This window comes from Pyrus communis, chromosome 16 (genome assembly GCF_963583255.1).
Source record: "Pyrus communis chromosome 16, drPyrComm1.1, whole genome shotgun sequence".
Taxonomy (NCBI): Eukaryota; Viridiplantae; Streptophyta; class Magnoliopsida; order Rosales; family Rosaceae; genus Pyrus; species Pyrus communis.
In genome coordinates this window covers 4,122,352-4,144,346 of record NC_084818.1, presented here as the reverse complement: position 1 = coordinate 4,144,346, position 21,995 = coordinate 4,122,352, and the positions used below count along the sequence as shown (strand labels likewise).

General features: G+C 37.0%; 3 protein-coding genes and 5 non-coding genes across 9 annotated transcripts; 6 read left to right on the top strand and 2 right to left on the bottom strand.

Moving 5' to 3' along the window:
* Window positions 1-1,381: 1,381 nt before the first annotated feature.
* LOC137721616 (small nucleolar RNA SNORD34) lies at window positions 1,382-1,477 on the top strand. The gene has a single exon (XR_011066686.1). It is a non-coding gene; the product is annotated as a small nucleolar RNA SNORD34 (small nucleolar RNA).
* A 3,175-nt stretch (window positions 1,478-4,652) lies between these two features.
* On the top strand, window positions 4,653-6,402 carry LOC137719542 (cytochrome P450 77A1-like). Of its 2 annotated transcripts, XM_068458581.1 has the most exons (2): window positions 4,661-5,724; window positions 5,761-6,402. In XM_068458581.1, the coding sequence occupies exons 1-2, from the start codon at window positions 4,665-4,667 to the stop codon at window positions 6,267-6,269; spliced, it is 1,569 nt and encodes a 522-aa protein (XP_068314682.1). In that variant the 5' UTR covers window positions 4,661-4,664; the 3' UTR covers window positions 6,270-6,402. The 2 variants fall into 2 exon arrangements, with proteins under 2 accessions (XP_068314681.1, XP_068314682.1); XM_068458580.1 differs by having other exon boundaries at window positions 4,653-6,402.
* A 1,529-nt stretch (window positions 6,403-7,931) lies between these two features.
* Window positions 7,932-8,039, top strand: LOC137721621 (small nucleolar RNA Z107/R87). The gene has a single exon (XR_011066691.1). It is a non-coding gene; the product is annotated as a small nucleolar RNA Z107/R87 (small nucleolar RNA).
* Window positions 8,040-8,173: 134 nt separating this feature from the next.
* On the top strand, window positions 8,174-8,272 carry LOC137721593 (small nucleolar RNA R30/Z108). The gene has a single exon (XR_011066665.1). It is a non-coding gene; the product is annotated as a small nucleolar RNA R30/Z108 (small nucleolar RNA).
* Window positions 8,273-8,378: 106 nt separating this feature from the next.
* Window positions 8,379-8,467, top strand: LOC137721622 (small nucleolar RNA snoR31). Its single transcript, XR_011066692.1, has one exon. It is a non-coding gene; the product is annotated as a small nucleolar RNA snoR31 (small nucleolar RNA).
* Window positions 8,468-8,529: 62 nt separating this feature from the next.
* On the top strand, window positions 8,530-8,626 carry LOC137721620 (small nucleolar RNA snoR31/Z110/Z27). Its single transcript, XR_011066690.1, has one exon. It is a non-coding gene; the product is annotated as a small nucleolar RNA snoR31/Z110/Z27 (small nucleolar RNA).
* Window positions 8,627-13,310: 4,684 nt separating this feature from the next.
* On the bottom strand, window positions 13,311-15,442 carry LOC137721575 (cyclin-U4-1-like). Its single transcript, XM_068460668.1, has 2 exons — window positions 15,060-15,442; window positions 13,311-13,864 (listed from the first exon to the last, which is right to left on the bottom strand). Exons 1-2 carry the CDS (start codon window positions 15,410-15,412, stop codon window positions 13,594-13,596), a joined length of 624 nt encoding a protein of 207 aa, XP_068316769.1. The 5' UTR covers window positions 15,413-15,442; the 3' UTR covers window positions 13,311-13,593.
* A 2,961-nt stretch (window positions 15,443-18,403) lies between these two features.
* LOC137720904 (peptide methionine sulfoxide reductase A1-like) lies at window positions 18,404-21,419 on the bottom strand. Its single transcript, XM_068460025.1, has 2 exons — window positions 20,839-21,419; window positions 18,404-18,958 (listed from the first exon to the last, which is right to left on the bottom strand). The coding sequence occupies exons 1-2, from the start codon at window positions 21,373-21,375 to the stop codon at window positions 18,707-18,709; spliced, it is 789 nt and encodes a 262-aa protein (XP_068316126.1). The 5' UTR covers window positions 21,376-21,419; the 3' UTR covers window positions 18,404-18,706.
* Window positions 21,420-21,995: the final 576 nt, after the last annotated feature.

Genomic DNA, 21,995 nt, shown 5'->3' with positions numbered 1-21,995 from the left:
TATTATGTACTCAGAAGGGGAATTGACTTAATCTCATAATAAGTTAGCAGTAATGTGGTTCAAATCTGTTTTTAGTGAAAATCGAACTTAAGACACCTCTCACCAAATTATTGCCATTTTGAGACTATGGCAATAACTTGGTGGTGTTTGGTGCTTGGATTTGAAATCAAACTTTGGGTAAGGTACCATGTTTTGTGTTTTAAGTTTCGAGTCTCTAGTTAATCATTTATGGTGTCCAAACAATCACCACATATGTTGAGAGCATTCACTAATTCGGAACTTAATTTGAAATTTATGTTTTAATTTAGAGATGACTCTAACAATCAACTATTGACAATTAGTTCTCTTTGTATGAATCTTATTTTAATGGGAACTTGATGAGTTAATCCGCTGGCTATCATGGTGCGCACATAAACAATGTTTTACTAGATGTCTAAACAATTGATGTGCCTCATCGCATTTTACAAAGAATCATCTAGCTCTAGGTCAAACTTTCGAGTCGATTACACTTTTTTGGTCTAGGGTTCGACTCTTGGATTCGAGTCATGGGCATGAGTAGCAATTCTATAGTCTTAGGTTTGAGGGGAAGAGAATCTCTTCCACCAAAGTCACTCAATCCATTAATTCGGTCCCTTGAAATTTGATTAAACGGTTACAAATATGAAGTTCTTTTAAAAATTATAATAATTATAGTCTTTGGTTCAACTTTCAAAGGTCTTAATTAATAGATTCGATGGCTTTAGTGGGAGAGATCCGGAAAGTATCTCTTCCCAGGTTTAAGTACCAATCAAGTTCATCTTACCTACTTAATGAATGTACATTACATTTTTTATTTTGTATCACGACGCAATTAGTCACACAAAAAGACAGATAGAAAGAACTAACGGATACCAAAGTCTTGAGTACATCGCTCATGTCTTCGGATTCAACATATCGGGTCGGGTTCAGCCGTTCGAGCTCACTAATACATATCACGGGCCTCACATTTGATAATCAAATTCATCATATTTTATCCAACGGCGGCAGCTGACGACCCCAAAACTGCGGCTACGCTCCCTTTTGTTTTACAAACCCTAGCAAAACCTCCCACTATAAATACCATCACATCCGCCGCAGGAGCCACCAAATGCTCCTTTCTCTTCACTTTCACACACTAATCCTCTCACAGAGACGGTAGGGAATCCAGTTGCTTCTCCATTCCAGAAAGCTTTCCTTGTCCATATTTTTACACCATCGCCTCTGTTTTTTTATTTATTTACTTAATAATTTGAGCAATTTCATTTATCCCTGCTATGCATATTTCAGATATTCAGCTTGTATTTTATCAAAAAAAATCAAAGTCTATGGGGGTTTTTTTTTAGAAAAAAAAAAATTTGTTAGATGAGGCCGGTGATGATTTATACATATTTTGCCTACATTGCTTGATTATCTCATATTGTTGAGATAGTGATAAAACTCAAATGTATCTGAGGCCCGCCTTCCTCTCCCTGGGAAGAAGAACAACCTTTTATTTTTTTGTTATTTTAATTTTGGGTTAAATGTGATAAACTTGTATTAAAATATACAAAATCCAATTATTTTCATAAAATAAATAAATAAATGTTTAAGAAGAACTGCAATGAGCTACACCTGATGGATTGTTAAAGTTGAGAAAATAAAATTGTTTAAAAACTCTTTGTGTTGAGCACATATTGGATAATGATGGTGATGTTGTTCACACTTTTTTTTTTTTAACTTTTCATATACCCTTTTTAATTTTTGTCCATCTAATTAAATGAATTAAAAAATATTAAAGAATAAAAATTAATAAAGAGGGTATAGAAAGTAAAAATAAGAGCGTGGATAATCACCCATTGGACAGATAAACAATGGGTGAACTACGAACATATAGAGAATAATTTTTTACAAGATTTTTTACTGTGCTTCAATTAAAAAGTCTTCAATATCATATAGAAAGGAAAATGGATAAAGATCTCATCTATATAATAAAAGTTGGATAGATGAAGTGGGGGAGTGCATTGGATGTATAGTGCGACCTACGGATACCATTAAAATTCAAAGAAATTTTTTGTAGAACGGCAATAAGGCCAACAATACTTATGGCACACAATGTTGGGTCAAGCATCAATACATGCAAAAAATAAAGTGTAGTAAATATGAGAATGTTTTGTTAGATGTGTGGGCCCACAAGAAAGGACATGAAAAGAACTAGAATATCCAAAATAAAGTAGGAGTAGCCGCAGTTGATGATAAGATAAGAGAAAATTGGTTAAGTTGATTTGGACACGTGAACCGAATACTATAAATGCTTGGTTAGAATATGCGATTATGAGACAGAGAATTAGGCAAAAGTGGTAGAGGGAAACCTATGAGTACTTTGAAAGATATTTTAAAAATAGACATGGAATATTTGGAGCTAACGAATGAGAGATTTTTCAGTGTGACTAGTACACAGGATGATACATCATTTGTCACTATACAAATGATGAGATATGTGTGCTAAAAAGTTAATAACTTAAAAAATAAAATCTAACACGATGGCGCTCTAAAATTCATAAAAACAACCCTACTTAATGAAGTAATGCTTTGTTATTGTCGTATACTGAATATAACTTGAAATTGCCTCAAAAGAATTGTAATGTGTTTTAAAAACATGCAATCACCATCTTCGTTACCAACTTGAATATCCCATCGTTTCGTCTCTATCATTCACAGATTTGATGCTTCTCCTGGTTCAAACCACAATTCTCTTATACATGATTGTACTTTTTTTTTTTTTTTTAATAAATGAATGATTATTTTAAAAGAAAACCAAAAGAAGCAACAAACAACAAGAAGGCAGTAAAGGCCAAGTTAAAAACACATAATGCTGTAAACAACAGCAGCAACCTAACAACAACCAGTAACAAAGGGAGAACAACTACATAGGAATTCTCCATTCTTAAAAAATAGGCACATTTGCAGTAGAGAACGGAATCTGCAAAGAACATAACCGCAAACGTATAGAGTTCACAATAATTTTAAGACAACAATGGAGTTGAGGTGCCCATTTTTGAATCTCCGGTTGGTTAGCTCTCTTATGCACATTTGAATTATTATGTCAGATGTAGGGCGTTAAGACCATTAATTTTTTTTCAGAGCAGGCATGATCGCAGTTGTTGCACTTCTTACCAACTCAACATTTACACAAACTAATAGCAAGAATTTTAAAGTACTAGGACTAGTGCAGCGGTGGTTGATGAAAATATATAAATATATACAGGATTAAAGATATGGTGACACACACTTTTATCACAATTTCGCACACATTTTATAAGATTCACTTCGTAATGTATTTTAACGATTCGGATTAGTCTATATTTTAGTGCATTTTAAGGTCTCATTTGCGTGGATAACTAATATGTTACAAGGCTACACCCATATGAATGTTTAACAAATGAACACACTTATCTTAAACACACTAACAAATTGATTGATATCATTGTATCCCATAAATATGTTTGTCCAATAATGATGAAGCTTTGTTTATTTTCTGAGATTACCATTTCGTTTACTTTGCATTTTTGGATAGTCTTTTACTTCATTCTTTTTTTATTTCCTACAATTGTCATCACAACCAACAAACAAGTCAGAGGTAAATAATATTAGGACTAGACTATAAAGGGGCAGTCTATCCTATGCATTGCAGTTACCTATCTAACGGATTTTATCAAGTAGTTGAAGGGCGCATATATGAAGAGCAACTCCAACCTTCAAAGGGATAGCACCCAAGTCATTCATAGAAACTCACTGGAGTTCAAAAGGTCAGCTAACCCCCTTCCCCTAAGTTGGTCCACCCCTGCCTAGGCTATATATGTTTTGATGAAAGATTTTCAAGTCCCAAAGAATTGAACTCAAATTATTAAAGAATAAATTACTAAAATTAGATAAGAGAAATTAAAAATATCTTTCAAGCATGACAAAGAGATATGAGAGAAATTTACAAATTCCTTACTCGTGACTTGTAATCCCTCACTCAAACATAACCATAGTGTTTTAGGGAATTAACAGGTTATCCACGCAAGAAGTTGACTGGACTCTGAACTAAGAGAAACTTTTTATTATGTTCGGAATACAGATGATATACCATATGTTATTATGTAATTGATAGAAAGTTTCATTTTCTAAGTTGTTAAATTGTTAATACAAATATATCACTAATTGTATAATAACATGTAATATACTATCTTATTTCTGACGCATTAAAAAGTCACTCCCGAACCAAAGTTAAATTAGCACATTACCAAGTTATGATTGTTTCACCAGCCCACAGCTAATCAAATTCATTGCTCTGTCAGTAAAACAAGCCATTTGCAGAAGAAAACGTGACTCTGTTTTGACCAGTTGAAGCGCAAGCAGGTAGCAAAAGATGAGTAGGTGAATAAATAAATATTCCAACATTAATGCTTTTATGGTGTAAAATTAAATTACCCATATATTAGGGTTAACAAGATGGATCATATCCATAGCTTTCAAGTCCACGCATCTCTCTATATATAGTACTCAGCCAGCAACTTCATCACCTTAATCATTCCTCTCTCTTTTTGCTTTTAAATTTGTATTGGTTACAGAGAGAGAAGTTGGTAATCTAAGCTAAGGTTATAATATTATCCATGGAGGAGGTGATGATGGACGTCGTTCTGGTGTCTTTGGGGCTTATCTTTTTCCTGCTATGGTGGCGCTACTGCAGGTCAGTTGTTGGTGGCGGGCCTAAGAACCTGCCGCCTGGGCCGCCAGGGTGGCCGATAGTGGGAAACCTAATCCAAGTCATCCTCCAACGTCGGCACTTCATCTACGTCGTCCGCGACCTGCGTGCAAAGTACGGACCAATCTTCACCATGCAGATGGGGCAGCGGACTCTCATAATCGTCACCAGCTCCGACCTCATCCACGAGGCCCTCGTCCAGAGAGGTCCCGAGTTCGCGTCCCGCCCTGCTGACTCCCCCATCCGCCTCCTGTTCAGCGTCGGAAAGTGTGCAATCAACTCTGCAGAGTACGGTCCTTTCTGGCGTACCTTGCGGAGAAACTTCGTCACCGAGCTGATCAACCCGGCGAGGATAAGGCAGTGTAGCTGGATCAGAAACTGGGCTATCAAATCCCACATGGACAGGCTGATAAAATCCGACGATGGCATCGTCAATGTGATGAGCGAGTGCCGGCTCACCATCTGTAGTATCCTCATATGCTTGTGCTTTGGGGCGAAGATCTCCGATGAGAAGATAAAGACGATCGAGAGCGTGTTGAAAGACGTTATGATGATGACAACTCCAAAGCTCCCCGATTTCCTGCCGGTGCTGACTCCTTTGTTTCGCCGGCAGGTCAGGGAAGCGAAGGAGCTGAGGAGGAGGCAGTTGGAGTGTTTGGTTCCACTCGTTAGAGACAGAAAAGCATTTGTTCTTCAAAGTGATAATGTTGAGGATGAAAAAGTTAATAAGATAATGGTGAGTCCAAAGGGTGCTGCTTACATTGACTCCTTGTTTGAGCTGGAGGTGCCTGTAAGAGGGAAAGACCGCGGACGCAGGCGGTTGGAAGAGGAGGAGCTCGTGACGCTAGTCTCCGAAGTCATCAATGCTGGTACGGATACGAGTGCTACGGCGATAGAGTGGGCTTTGCTTCATTTGGTGACGGACCAAAAAATTCAAGAGAAGCTCTACAAGGAAATCGTTGATTGTGTAGGGACAGATCGCAGTCCCTACACAAATGAACAAAAGCCGCACGAAGAGGTGATCACTGAGAGTGACGTGGAAAAAATGAGCTACCTTTCCGCGGTGGTGAAAGAAACATTCCGGCGGCACCCCCCGAGCCACTTCGTCCTGTCACACGCAGCCTTGGAGAACACGGAGCTCGGCGGATACTCTGTGCCCGCAGATGCGAGCGTGGAGTTTTACACTGCATGGGTGACTGAAGATCCCGATATGTGGGAAGACCCGGGTGAGTTCCGACCGGAGAGGTTCTTAGAGGGAGGAGACGGGGTTGACGTGGATGTGACCGGGACCAAAGGGGTGAAGATGGTGCCGTTTGGCGCTGGCAGGCGGATCTGCCCCGCGTGGACGTTAGGGACTTTGCATATCAACTTGCTGCTTGCTCGGATGGTGCATGCTTTTAAATGGTTGCCGGTTCCAGATGCGCCGCCGGACCCGACTGAGACATTTGCTTTTACAGTTGTCATGAAGAACCCTCTCAAGGCCATCATTGTGCCTAGGTCGTTCATGTCATCCACCAAGATCTAATGTTTCAAGACCAGGATTAATTAGCTTGGTTTATATTAATTAATTATAGTTATTATAAGGCAGGGTTGTTTACTTTAGTTTATTCATAATTATGCTCTAAATTTATGAGGAAAAACTGTACAAGTTGGAATTATAAGGACTGTAAGACGGATGTGATACGATGAATTTGTATTCTTATTAATATTTAAATCGTATGTTTTCTTGTTTCTGATAAAAATTAAACAAAATCCTATGTTTTCTTTTGCTCTTGCAGGCTAAAAGTGAGGAGAAAATCTCAGTAGATTCAGAGCACTTTTAAGTTTGTAGCAGTGTTGTCTGTCGATCACTTGCTTTGTCTTTTAGAAACTAGGGTAAACGAAATGATATAGAAGTTGATGATTGAAGTATGACTTAAGCTTTGATATACTTGTGCTTATTCATATTGATGACATATCATTTAATTTGTAAATTTAGTCTCCCTAACATTATCCTTAGAAACTATAGTTGCTTAGCATTTACTCGTAATAAAGTTACTTTGTGAATTTGGTAGTGCAATGAAATAGGAATATTGAGAGGAATGAATCGAACGCGGAACTTTGAATGCATGAGTTTATGTGTTTAATTAACAAAGTTACATGTTATTTCAGTAAAGAAATAGAAAGTATAAAAAAGGGGTAAAGTATGAATACCAACCAAATATATATATATATACTTTTTTTTTTGGACAAACTAAGTTTCTTTTTCATTAAACAAAGAGACTGGTACAAGTAAAATAGAGCCCAAGGGGCATCACACAACCGAAATACAAGCCTAGCAAAAAAAAGTAAACACAACACAAAGCCCAAAGGGCATAGCTGAAAAACAACAGAAACCCTAAAATTAAAGAGGAAACCAACAGCCACCACCAAATCTGACGTGCCTCCATCGGAAGGCCATCACCACCAAAAAACGAACCACAGAGAACAACTGGATCAACGAAAAATAGGGGTGAGCGAGCCACCAGCGCAGTGAGTGTCGTTGATCCAGTTGCTCTTGTGGTTCGTTTTTTGGTGGTGGTGGCCTTCCGATGGAGGCGCATCAAATTTGGTGATGGTTGCTGGTTTCCTCTTTAATTTTAGCCTTTATGTTGTTTTTCAGCCATGCCTTTTGGGCTTTGTGTTGTATTTACTTTTTCTTGTTGGGCTTGTATTTCCAACCAAATAGTTTGAGTGATTGTAAATCAGACTCGACCTTTTAGTAATCAAGTGCAAGGAGCCAAACTGGAAAAAGATTGAGGTCACACTATAAAACTGTGCCAATCCAAGAGGTTTAAAAGTTCTTAAAAGGGATGCAAACATTATATTCAGCACATTACGTAATTTTTGACATTATTTGGAAACAAATCTATTAAATTTTTTTACTTGATCAAAAAGTTGGAAAAACATATTACCGAAACATAAAAGTCTGGGAAAGAAATAGTGGCCCATTAAAGCCCATTTGTTTTTCAAAACGATAACTGTTCGATTAGGCTGATAATATAGGCCCGTTGAAATCCCCGTGTTTCCCTCAAAACCCTAGCCCTCTCTTTCCCTATAAAACGATGGCGAACGCCCGCTTTCCAGTCAACCCAGCAACGCCTCCAGCGCCATTTTTTTTAGCAGAAATCCAATTTATGGTAGCAAAAGTTTATGAGAGAGAGAAAGAGATTGGCGGTGATGACCCAATGAAATTCAAGCTCAACAGACCGGATTGTAGGCCTTCTCTTTTCAAGAGAAGGTTTGCGTGTCGACAACCCCGCTGAACTGAGCCTTCTCTTTCTCATTTTTTTTTTTTTTCTCTATTTTATTTACCAGAAATTTTATGATTTGGTTGGTTTTTATTTGTATTTAATTTGTTTTCAATTGTTTTTTAATTTAATTTAATTCTGGTGGGAAAGTGAAGGAAAGGGGGACTGCTATGAGGATACCAAGCTCCCTCTTCTGATTAATGTTGAGGAAACTTGCCGGCAGAATCGAACCTAATAATTATCAGCCACCACTGAGTATTTCTCCCCTTTTTCCCACCTTAATTATTATTTTTTCTTTTTTTTTTAATCAAAGTTTTGATCTTTTTATTTATTTATAATAATTTTGAATTTAGTTGTGGGAATGATGGATTGGGATGAAGCAATCAAATTATCCAACACTTGATCTGAGATATTTGTTATCGAGTGATGCTAGCTGATATACTTCTGAATCTGAATTATTAATTTAGATTGGTTTATATTATATTTGTGATTGTTTTGATGGTTTATAAATAAAAATTCGTCAGGTGATGAAAAATGGAATAATCTTAGGACACCTTCCTACACAGCAATGATCTTGCTGTGGATGAGAACAGCTTTCCATTCTGATGATGATTTGTTATTTAAAACTTGAAGAAAATTTTATAAGAAAACTTATCATTTGGAAATTTTAGGTTTTAACGATAAGGATAAAATTAAATGTGAAGTGAATAGTATTAGGATTAAGTTTTTAGTGTAAAAATGTGGTTTTTCGTTAAAATAAACAGTATTGTAGGCTTTTCATTAACTTCCAATTTTAAATTCTTTCGTTTGTTTGTTTGTTTGTTTACGATTTAAACTTATATGACAAGCTTAATCAATTTTAAAACAAAATACAAAATATTTGACATTTATTTCCTTTTTTTTACCATACTAATGCAGAAGGCTATCTCCAAATAATTGGATATTGTTTTGATTTTGAATTTTGTGTATTGTGGACCGTTAGATGTCAGGGTCGCATCTTATGACAGTGAAATCTATCCGTTAGTTTGATTGCTGCAAAAATTGATGGAATAATAAAATTTTTGAAACTGGCCACTTAGTACGGTATTCTTTTTTATTTATAAGTGATAAATTCTAAGTTTGTTTTTGTTAAATACGAATTTGAATTATATTATTATTAATCTGAGATTAAGTTTATCTTCTTATTTTAGTGTAGATAATATGATTTGTTCAAATAAAAAAATAAAAATTTTGAAACTGAGACTTACATGCTTTAGTTAGAAATTGCGACGGAAGATATGAAAGGAGATTTTAAGAAAAGATGTAGAGTGCTTGGAACTAACGAAAAACTTGATATAAAATCAGGTTCAATTGTGTTTGAAGATTCATAGAACCGACTTTATTTGCTTTTTTGTAGAGACTTTCATGCTGGAATTGGATCCTAGGATCTTCTTGACCAATGATCTTGGACCGTTGGATTTTCTTCTAACGACTATAATTATTATAACTTTAAAAGAATTCTCTTTTTATAACTTTAAAGTTGTAATCATTATAATCGTTGGATAAAAATTCATCGATCTAAGATCCTTGATCAAGAGGATCCTCTCCTTGGACTCAAGAGAGGATCCAATTCCTTTCATGCTAATGGTTTACCGAAGGCATGAATGCAAGGAAGAAAATTTATTACATAGTTAAACAACTAATGTGACGTCACTTATTAGTGGCACTGTAACATGCGTGCATGTGTCTCGTAAAAAAATGTTAGAGAGATTAAATTTGAAAATTAAATGTGTCATGAATAAAAATGAGTACGTAATAAATCAATCATTAACTTTCATATGTTTATAAATTTATTTTCCCTAGCATTACCTGTCTCATGAAATTGCTGGATTTCTTATTGGATTGAGAGTCTGGGACGACACCCGTTTCACCCAAGCCCTTCTCTTGGACTGGGCTTCGAGGCCATCAACTTCTCAATGATTCTTCTTTTGGGCTACTATCAATTGTGTCTTCTCTTGAAGTGGGAATGTGCATCAGAGAAAAATTGCTCAATCTCCACTATGTTTTGAATTAAAAATGCTACTTTTATCATATATTTGTACCATCATTCTGGAGATACTTGCACTTATGGATGTGTCCGTTTTACGGTGGCCCAAAGTTGACAGTCGCTTAAGCTATTTGTTGAAACTTGCCATATTGTTCTACTAATTCACATTCAATGATGTAACATAAGTGGATGAAATTAATGTTTAATATTTCAGTGAAATAGAGTTATGAAATTGATATTTATGTATACAAGACAAATGTTCAGTAACATCACGTCACGGTGTATCTGTAGTGCAAAGAAATGAAAAGTATTAACTGTGCTTATGGTGCGGTATGTGGATCACTAGGCCCATTTGGTCCTTGACGAATGCGGCACAGTGGGGACGTCCCCACAGTAACCTGTATAGCCAACTAAACCCTAATACGAGCTTTAGCATGCGCAGATTTCTGGCGCATGCACTAGCATTGCTCTCTACATTCCAGACAAATCCAACCTATCGGGTAACACATTTTTTCCGATTGTCTATATATATATATATAATTATGATAGTCTAAAGTATGAGATATTTTGAACTTTTAACCATCTGATCTTAAATTTTGTGTTTATTTTGATCAAAGATCGAATGAATAAAAAACCTGAAGTATTTGATATTCTGAAACATCCAGGAAAATCTCATACTTCCAATTATATATCTAATTTCCTCATTGAGTTTAACATTTGCTGCAATCCTTTTTTCCCAGATTCTCCAAACAAAGTTGAATGTGGTCCAATAATTGTACGCGTTACTGTATAGCCTAAGGATATTTTCAGTGTAGTGCACCCTCAGATTCTCATTAGAACCATTGATCTGACGTGCACGTGTCATGATTAAGACACTCTCTTTGAGAAGGATCCGGACGAGTTGAATCTTTAACTTCATCCAAATGACTCAAACCTCAGAAGGTGGAGGTTAGATAGAGTTAGATGTGGCATGGGAGCCACTACTCCACCATAAATAAGAAGAGAGGCCAAATGTCCCTTTAGCTTCTCTCAACTTAAAGCAAATTGCAATAATTGTTATAAAGGTTCTAAAAAACGTTAAACGCTAGTCAGATTGCGAGCAAGGATCTACCTAGTCCCTAGGGGTTTAGGTGAAGGCTTAGGTGAGCTAGGCATGCACCTAGGCAGATCTAGGCAAACACCTAGACATGTCTATGAGTTCTTTCTTAATTTTCAAACACATAGGGATTAATCCGGATAATGATCAGCCGCTTAACGCCTAGGCAAGGCCTAAGTGGCGCTAGACGAAATTTTTTAAAGAGTAATGCTATTCATACCATGTTTTTGTACCACATTCTTATACCACCTTAGGTGGCATTTGATGTGAACAGCCACATCATTTGAATTAATCAGATTTTGAAATTTAGTTCATTATTTAATAAACTAATAATTAAGAAAAACTAGTTAATTAAATGATAATTATGGTATACGAGGAGTCTTTCTCCTTCATTTCGTTAGGCTTTGCAAATTTTCAAATGATGTGGCTGTCCACATCAGATGTCATCTAAGGTGGTATAGAAATGTGATATAAAAATATGGTATGAATATCAATGGTGTTGTTGGTTTGCAAGCTTACGTAGCCAGGTATACCCATTTTCCAACATAAAACTGATATACTCATTGAACTTAATATATTCTCTAATACATATGAGCATAACATACAATAATACAGATACACTTATGAAAGAATGTGTCAACAAGTCAATTTTATGTGTCGAAATATTTTTATTATCTCTACTCTTACATTTTTCTATTTCACGAGAAACCGAAAGGGTACTCCACTATGATGATCATCACACATGTTGTCTTTGTAACATGATAGTGCATGATCAACTTGAACAACAGCTACCGAATTATTTCTGCCTCCTTGAATCAGTTGTAGGGTTATTCATTGGAAATGCGGTGGTGGGAATTATAATCTGTCCTTGTAGTGCTTTTTTGATGGGTAAAATTATCCCATATGCCGACCTTGGAGCCACATAATTGTCTGACTTATTTGAAATCGAGTGTTAAATAATGTCACGGGAGTGCAAGTGCGTGCCATTGTGCACATCACATCAAACTCCATTATAAATACCCACTTATCTGCATGCAGAAAAACCTATCTCACATAATACACCAGAATTCACACAACCTAACCTAAAATGCAGCTCAACTTTTTTCACTTCACGCTCTTCCTTTTTCTTTTGATCGCTGCTGCTTCTTGTTCTAGGGAAATGTCCTCAAGGAAGAACGAGGAGACCCCAAGTAGCGGTAGCGGTTCGGCACACGGGCCGAACTGGGGATATAATTGGGGGTGGAGTGCGACCCCGAGTGGGGGATCGGGTTATGGGTCGGGATCCGGGAGGTCACCAACTGGATTTGGTAGGGGGTACGGTTATGGGTTTGGTTCTGGGGGTGGACATGGCTCTGGGTCAGGCTATGGGTCCGGGGGTGGTGGAGCTCATGGCGGAGGCTATGGGTCTGGGGGTGGCGGAGCTCATGGTGGCAGCTATGGGTCAGGGGGTGGTTATGGAAGTTCGGGCGGTGGTGGTGGGGCTGGTGGCGGTGGAGGGACAAACAACCACGGCTGATGAGATAATTGGCTGAGAGTTAGGGTTTCATGAACCCCAGGCCAGTTTGAAGTGTGTACTATATGATAAGCATATTATGTAACTTGCTAGAGATACATGCATATAAGCTTTTAATAAATTTTACGCGACTTTGACAAATAATATTAGCATTGCTTGTATATTTATTATTTCGTGTAGTAGTTTATCGTTTGATGTGTTGCCATCTCTCTCTGGCTTATGGTTTTAATTTAGCAGATAACAACGTGAGTTTGTAAAACGTTTGCATCACAACCCTAATCATCGTTATTTCAATATATTGATATTTCTCTTCTCAATATTGAAAGAACGTTTCAAGTTTGACTCATTTATTTTTCATATACTTCGTGTTAAATCTTCTTTTACATAACAGTGCTTGTTAGGATCAGGGTGGTGGGTGGGAAAAAAACGTAGATGACTTGTATGAGATTGAAGCCTGTTAGGTTATCTAAAGATGGCCCCTGTCACTCATATGTGCAGATGGATTGATCCTCTTTTTTTAAGCTTCTATGGATCTAGAACAATGAGCAATTTTATGAGAAATCAAATCATCTTAAAAGAGATCATGTCGTCTTATGTCACAAAAATCTCCACAATTAGTACTTGTACAAGTTAACAAGAGCATAAATAATAATAGAAAGATTAAAAACGAAAGAATTATCAAACAGATTCTAAACGAGCATGAGTTGGGCACCTTACACAAATTTAGAAGAGCATGAATTGGGCTCTAAGTAAGAAAAGCTTTTAACTTGTTGCTTCTGCTGACACCATATAGGCCATTCAAGTATACACACCCAAAAACTCCAATGGGGCTTTGAGCCCATATGGCCCAAAACTTCAAAAAACAACCTATATATGTTGCATTAAACCAAATGCAGAAGAAACCCACATACATTGTCCCGAAACTTTTCCAACACCAAAAAGTGCTTAAACAGCAAGCTGCTTTTGATGGGTGGATTCATCTTCATCAAAGGAGCAGTGAAGCTTCAAACGTCTTGCCAAATCCACAGGAGAATCTGCAAATTGTAGAGGATATTGCAGCAGCATTTCTCTCTGAAGGTAAGTGCAGTAGGTGTAATACGTCGCCGGCATCACGTTCATTTTGAACCTTAATCCGAACAAGAAGTCCACCTCAAGAAGGTTCATCTCTTGCGTGCTGATCCCTCCAACTCTGGCATAAAATGCATTGTTGTAGTAACTGCAAGAAGCAAATGTAGATAAGATTAATTAGTTATATTTTCTAAGTTCTAACCAAATATTTTGAATAATTGTAGTGATTAATTAGAGCTAGGGAGACTCAATCTGGAGACTAAATTTTGGAAATCAAATGATATAGAAGTTGATAATTGGTTTATTACTTAAACGTTGAAAGATGTGCTCATTTCTATTGGTGACACATTATTTGGTTTATTACTTGAACGTTGAAAGACGTGCTCATCTTCAAATTTAATCTCCCTAGCATTACTCTTATTACTGTTATATTGGACCACTATCTGGGTTTGTATAGGACCAAAGATTACCTTATAACTTAAGGCATCATATATGGCTCTGATGAGAAGCAAAAACAGGTGGATTTTGTTAACTTTTGGCAAACTATACAAACATCAACATGGCCTTTGATTGAGATGTCGTTAGCATCGATAATGATGCCAGCTGACGCTTTTTCTCGTGAGTTTTGCGATGAGAAAACATGCACACCGTCGGATAATCTTACTAATTCACGTGTAATACTAGAACGACGACGTAACCGAAAAATTACAGGCATGGACAGCAACACCACATAAAAGACGGGAGGCATTCACATGGCCATTGCTGTCCTCCTTTTTGAAGGTGGTTGCTTCCAAACGGCGATGCCATTACTAATTATGAACCTAATTTTGTAATTATGTGACAGAATTAAGAAGAACAAGAGAATACAGAACTGTGATCACAAACTTACCCAATTTTCCACCAAAATACACTTTAATTTTCTACTTAAAATATTGAGATGCAATTTCCTAAAGAACCATATCTAGAAGAAAAAAATTATGTAAAAACAGAGAGATCATAAGAGTATTAATTCAACAAATTTCAGGTTTAAAAAGTTTGAATCTTGAAACACAAATAACAAAACCCAGTTCAACAAGTAAAGAAATTAGTAAAAACTTGATTAATTTGAGCTAGATGAACTAGCCCTTGTTAAGTAAATAAAACCCAGTTCAACAAGTAAACAAATTAGCATTGCCCACAAAAAATTGAGCTAGTTTATTTAACCCATCTGATTAACTAGACAAAACCCAGAATTAGAAATCTGAAAAGCTCACCAAAAAGACAATCTTTGAACGAATCAGAGCAAAAGAAAACAACCCAAATCTAGAAATCGAAAAAAAAAGGAAAAAGAAAAGAAAGCTTACATGTCGTCCATGAACTTTGCAGAGACCAAGACGCTGGTGATGAGCAAGCGGTGAACGCTGAAAGAATCAATGGGCAGCAATGGCTGCATCTGGGTGAAACGGTCAAGATATACGTAGGCGACGACGAAGCAAGATGGGCTGCAGTCGGCGTACTTGAAGATCCTCTGCAGGTAGCTGTGGATTGAAATGGTGGGCGTGGTCAGGGAGTGGAAGACCGACAGCTTCTGCGTCGGCTCTAACCGCCGGTTCAGGTCATTGGAGTTGGAAACCCGCTCGAGGACGGAGGACATGAAGGCTATTATTCTTGGCATGGATTCTGGGCTCGTCGTCGACGTCTCGAGCTGCTCAGCCATTGATGCGTTTAATTTGCTCTGTTTTTGTTTTTTTTTTGTTTCTGTTGGTTTCTTTTCTTTTCTGTTTTTTTTTTTCTGTTGGCTGCTTCGTATATATAGGCTTTCCTTACTGATATTATTTTATTTTTTATTTTGCTATGTGTTACTTGTATGAAGGGCTACATTTTCCTAATTAACTTTGGTTTAGAGAAAGATTCAAGGAATAACAATTCTATTAGGAAAAATAAAACCGAATCCTTAGAGAAAAAGGACAATATGAAACTAAACAAATTTTAAATAGAAAGAAAATACACAAATTTTAAAAAGGAAAAATGTTTGTTCCAAAATCAAGTTTTAGAGAAAATGAAAATTGTTAGCTCACAAAATCATTAATGTACCTAATGATCCTTTTGCAGTATTTTTTAGAATATCAAGCCGTGTTTTCGGTATACTGAAAAATTTCTTCGTAAGTGAGTGTAAAACTATATATAGTAATCCCTTTATTTCTGAACCAAATCCAAGAAGTAAAGGTGAAGACACAGACCAACTTCCTATGAAATTCCTGCTGCAATAATTTCAGAATAGGACTTTCTTTTCCACTGTTGTTAATTGGTATGAACTTTTAATCATCACGTCACCCACATTGCCAGCTTTCCTTGCCAAGCAAACAATATATATACATATATATATATACACACATATATACATATACACTATATATATATATATTATATTACAAAATTAATCTTGTCCCTCATATAATTAAAAGTGTGATTTGCAGTAAGTAAAATCCTAGCTAACTTATTCACCTTTTGGCTATTTGCAACATATCAGATCGGAGTATCAGACCGTGAGTCGCCTCTCTCTCTCTCTGCTGGTTTTTTCTTGCTTGACAGCTTTGTTTCTTGTATGAATTACGGTTCCCTTTTCTAATAGAATTAAAATTTTAAAACAGCTATTTATTTCCTTGGTTGACAGCTTTGTTTCTTGAATTGGCACTTGGCAGTACACAAAAGTCTCTATGGCCTCTCTGATGGCAGTATATGTCATGGCATGATTCGCGTCTGAAATATAGTACCGAATAAGTTTTAAAAAAATGACAGTCGTCTGAAGTTTTCTGTACATATTGAACTTTAAAAATTCAACCAAAATAAAAAACTTTAAGAAAAAATAGTCCTAATATTGTTCACAATCATTAAACCGGCTACAGGATGACTGAAATGTTGGTTTTGTTGGTTAGGGTTAATAAATCGGGGTAATAATAAGTAATAATTAACCGGCAAACTACTGATTATTGCAGCTAATTAATCAGCTTGTTGCTTTCTCTGTAGACCCAGTCCAACTATATGCACGATGGAGCATGATCTGATGATTTAGTGATGTGAAATATTAGTTTGTTGAATAAAGAAGAAAGTGTAGGTGATATTACAGCAAATATTTTGGTCAAATATGCTCTCGTGCTCCTAAGCATACTGCTGGCACTTGCTTGCTAGCTCACTCATCTGTGTTATCCTATCTGCATTGACCGTGCTCTCACGTTTCCTTATTCTAAATGTTTGATTCTCAGTTTTGATTTTTATCTCATCTTTACAGCCGATTCTGAGGGTATGCAAGTGGTGGTGCTACCACACAGAGCTCCTAGTTCGAGAGGAGCCTTCGATTTATGGTTTTATTTTATCTGTATATAAATTATATATATTTAAAGGTGCACTAATTAACTATATTAAGCTCTTAGCGATAGCGCAAGTGTTCTCGTACTTCTTATTTCTGTACCTAGCCACCACACCATGCTTTATTTTATGTATATTCTTTTGTGCTATATCAATTTATACACAATAAAAAATATATAAAAATATAATAGCAACAAAAAATTTCGACCTTATAAGAGCCTCCATTTGAGTCTCGCACAAGGCTCTCAAAATCTCAGGACCGTCCTATGTTTACTTATCTAGAATAGGTATTGGAAGGAACTATTTTATTTTTTGATTTTTGATTTTGGTATTGACGATCACATGCAGAATAAAAAAGTATATGAGCTTTACACAATGTTCTATCATTTATTAAATGAAAAATCATGAACTAGATTGACTAGGAAAGAGAGAGATTTTCATGTAACAGTTTCACCACCATCGTGGCATTACAAATCACTACTAAAATGTCATGTGGAGAGAGTTTATGCATGACTTTTTACTAATAGTTCAGAATGCCATAAAACGATGAACTTGTTCTAGGTAAATCTTTCGCATTGGGGACTCATAAATGGGCAAACTGTAGATATACATGGGACGCAAGGCAAGCATATGTCCCCTTCAGTCTTCACCTCCCATGTGTTGGTTGTGTTCTCATGTGTGATCCAGAGCCAACCACCTAATCCAAATACAAAACACACATAATCTAATACCTACTTAATACACAATTAATTGAGATTTAACATCTGATTAATTACTGTTCTAGCTAATTACTTAATTACTGAACTGACACCTATTTCTCTCTCTAGATTTACAACTTTGCTTCTGTATCTCTGTTTATGGCAAGGGAGTGGAAGTCACGTAGCTTATAATACGACACCGTACTTACCCAACTTATATATGCCCTCCCACTCCCTGACTTCCAGCATTTCGGTTTGCTCATGCTCACCTGTAAAGTATATAGGTATGTAATGCATGTTACTACTTACCAACTCTCTCCGTTTACCCTAAGGAACTTTTATATTCTAGGGTAATTCCTTACCCATATATTCCATGCATACTCTATCAAAGCGGGGACATCGGTAATGAGCTTTTCGAACAAAAAGAACTTGCATACTCCGCGTTTCTGCAACACTCATCACGTGAGGTCACTTGATGAGTGCTACTGAGACCTAGCTCACGTGATGAGTGCTAGAGAGGCACCGGGGGTATGAAGGCCATCAAAATCAAGTTTTACTCATTTGCGTAGAAGCTGCATGTATTGGGAACTCAAGCTTGAATTAGTGCGACTCCCGAGAAAAGATTGCATAGGATTGGTTTCTAATAAGAAAAAGAAGCTTACCTGGAACAGGTAAGAGTGCCAATAACATATATCAACGAAACCAATTGCCAGACAGAAACCTTAACACAAAAGTGAAGACACCAGCTCTTCACTTCCAAATTTAGCCAATAGTAGATGAGGCAACACACGCAAAAGTACAAATTACTTATAGATCCAGGCTCACTCATACCATACTTTACCCGACAAAGTACGCGGAAGCTGGTTACACGTCAAATATATGGACAAAAGCATCTATCTATGAACAATAACGGGTACGGTTTGCCTTTAGAGACATTACCAAATAGATTAGCCGTAGCATCGGATTGGATCATTGCATCCTTTCTCAGCAGATTGACCAAAACCAAAACGTCCCCCTTTTGCAAGGTACTGCTGATGGTACTCCTCCGCTCTGTAGAACTTCTTGGCAGGAAGGATCTCTGTGACAATCTTTCGGTTCAATTTCTTCTGGTGTTGTTCCAGAGATTCTCGTGCTGCCTTCTCTTGCTCAGGTGTGTAGAAGTATATTCCGGATCTGTATTGTGTCCCGACATCGCCCCCCTGCCCATTATAGATGGATAACTGTTATGGTTCCTCGAGTCATAAGACAGATATAATATTTTGGATCACACTCAAATAAGAACAATCAAATATCACATAGTAGCCACTTAGTACGGTCTAGTGGTATTCCTCTTCACTTGTAAGTGAAAGGTCTTAGGTTCGATTCTCACCAAAGGCGAATTTGAACCACATTATTGCTAGCCCATTGTGAGGCTAAGCCCACCCCTTCTCCCTTAGTGTAGATAATATCGTTTATTAAAAAAATAAAAAATTATCACATAGTAGAATTTTTATTTACGAGAATAACTAGGACGAATATATGAATATAACATTCGCTTAAGGATGTGAATAAGAGAGACGACAAAAGATATTGACATGCAATAAGACAAAGACGAATTTTGGGTTTAATTGAATAAGAGTTTGATAACGTGAAACAAGGAATCATAAACAAGCCAAGTCCTGCAAATAATAATGTCCAGTCAATCCTAGCTTATACAATGATCTTCAATAATGAAACTGAGATCTCATTGACCAACGCTGCTATATGCAACTCATTGAAGTCCTGTTCAAGAACTTGTTCTGCTAATTTTATCATTCCCTTCTTTGGTAACTTGAACCCTCATGCAAAGTACTGGAACTGGCCACGTATTTTGGTAACTTACTATTACAAAGAAAGTAGTTAAGAGAATTAATAGCAAAAGAGCATCTTTTTTTCAATATTTTGATAGGGGAAACTGAACTTAGAGACCAACAGGACTATGCCTTAAGCCCTTAACCAAGTCGGATATCCACTCATACTATGTCATGTACGTTCTTAATAAAATCCAAAATAAACCTATTTACTATTCCTTTGTGTTCCCCGATGCTTTCTTTAACAGAAGAGGACTATACCATTAGCAGAAATCTTGTAAGCAGTTAAAACTTGAAAGATAATAGTTCAGGAGAATTCTATCAACAGGTCAAGATCACCTCATCGATTGCCCGAAATGGAAATTGTGCACCCTACTTCCTAATTTCATCCTCTAACAGGCTTCCAATTTAACACCAGTCTATGCCATCTATTCTCAATAATCTAAACGACCTCAAGTAACTGTATGAACTCAAAGCAAAATTCCAGCAATCGAACAGAAACCATACCGAACTGAACATAACATAAACATAAAAATTGTATTTGCTCATCGATTTTTTAATAAACATGATTTTTACTCATGCTACTAACTTACCATGAATTCAAAAGGAAAGAAGCCAAATTCCTAAAGTGAAAGCTTTTAACAATCAACAATGGGACATCGACTGAAGTAACTGCAAGAGAGCTTCTTAGACAAAGTTCCAATCATATTCTTCACTACAGTATTCAGAGAGTCGACATTCTTATGAAAACATTCACTCCTATTTCACAATAGAAGAAAGCCTAAACGTAAAGCAGTACTCATAACAGGAACATCTAGACAGCGACGTTCAAACATTTGAATTCTCAGTAGTCACTTGCTTAAAAAGATATAGCTTCTCAACTATGATAACAAATTGACAACAGTTAAACAAATGACCAAAGTAGGACTAACTATAGCAATACAAGAAGTTGAATAGTCAATCAAAATCTCCTTTTGTTTGATGTGCTGATTGGAATGCGATTGATAAGTAACTTACAGAGAGCCAAACCTCAATTTCTTCAAAAACCTCAGTAAATCAGGTAGCAAAACAAATCAATCTCAAACTGATACACAATCTTATTAGTTGCGGAAAAAGAAAACCCAAAATTTATCAATCAAAGTTTATCCAAAATTCATCAATAAACACAGACGATTATCAACCCAAAGCAATCAAATTTCACAAAAACTGGTCCAACCCACACGAAATTATCAAAATTTGGAGCAACCCACCTGGCGATTGAGCGTGGTTGGGTCGTGCCTGGACCAGAAAAGATCGAGCAGGCTCTCAAAGCTGCACTCTTTAGGGTCGTACTGCACTCTCACGACCTCCGAGTGCTGGGTGGTGCCGGTACACACGTCCTCATAACTCGGATTGTGCAGAAACCCCTGGCTGTACCCAACCTCCGTCTTCGTCACGCCGGGCACTCGCTGAAACGCCAGCTCGACACCCCAGAAGCACCCAGCTCCGAACTGGGCGAACTGCTGACCCGGAGCCGGAACGTCATCGTCGGGGCCCTGGGCGATGGCGGAGGATTCGGAGTTGGAGTCGGCGGTCTTGGGGCCGAAGCCGAGCTTGTTGAGGATGTTCATTTGGGGGGTCCGGAAGGAGATGGTCCGGTGGGTTTGCGGGAAATTGGAGGCGGGTTTGGGTCGGAGCTTAGAGAGAGAAAGAAAGGGGTTACAGAGAGAGAATTTGGGGGCGGTTGCCGTGGTGGCGGTGGAGATGAGTGGTGACGCGGTGGAGATGGTGGCTAAGGTTTTGAGCATTTTTGGGTGTGACGTGTCGCTGCTGGACTAAAATGGGAGTTTCGTCTTTCGTGACGTTTCTTCTGTTTATTATATTATTATAGTATTTCTTTATTTTTATTTTTTTTGTTGAATATCTTTTTTATTTCTTCATAATTTTATTTTCATCCAAAAATTAAAAAAAAACAAAAAGAAAAGAAAAGAATATGCCCATACGCTGATACACACACCATGCTCTTGGATAATGAATATTATTTTATTTTCCAGGAAAATAAATAACAAGATTTCTTCAATTTATATGTATTTTTTTAATTAATTTGGTTTAATTTGGTATGTTATTTTCTAGGAATTGTGTCGCGCCTTCTGGGAGCTTGGCGGGTAGTTTAACTTTATCTTGAGAAGAGATCCTCTCTCGGGATCTCTTTCACCAATGTCATTGTATTAAGTGATCAGGATCTTTTAAATTTTATTCAAAAGCCCAATTATTTTGTTTTCTTAAAAATTATAATAATTATAAACCGTTGGATGAAATTTAAAACATACAGATCACTTGATCCGATAATCATGATAAAATACTCATTTACCCATATCAGGTGGGACCACGGGAGGATAAGAATCGAAAATGACCACCCTTTGTGAGC

What these genes read in the sequence shown, in the direction of transcription:
- LOC137720904 (XM_068460025.1), bottom strand. Translation starts at nt 21,375, where the DNA reads ATGCTCAAAACCTTAGCCACCATCTCCACCGCGTCACCACTCATCTCC. An exon ending in CAACCACGCTCAATCGCCAG is followed by an intron (nt 18,959 to 20,838) that starts GTGGGTTGCTCC and finishes TATAATGGGCAG; the next exon opens with GGGGGCGATGTCGGGACACA.
- LOC137719542 (XM_068458580.1), top strand. Translation starts at nt 4,653, where the DNA reads ATGGAGGAGGTGATGATGGACGTCGTTCTGGTGTCTTTGGGGCTTATC.
- LOC137721575 (XM_068460668.1), bottom strand. Translation starts at nt 15,412, where the DNA reads ATGGCTGAGCAGCTCGAGACGTCGACGACGAGCCCAGAATCCATGCCA. An exon ending in GCAAAGTTCATGGACGACAT is followed by an intron (nt 13,865 to 15,059) that starts GTAAGCTTTCTT and finishes TGCTTCTTGCAG; the next exon opens with TTACTACAACAATGCATTTT.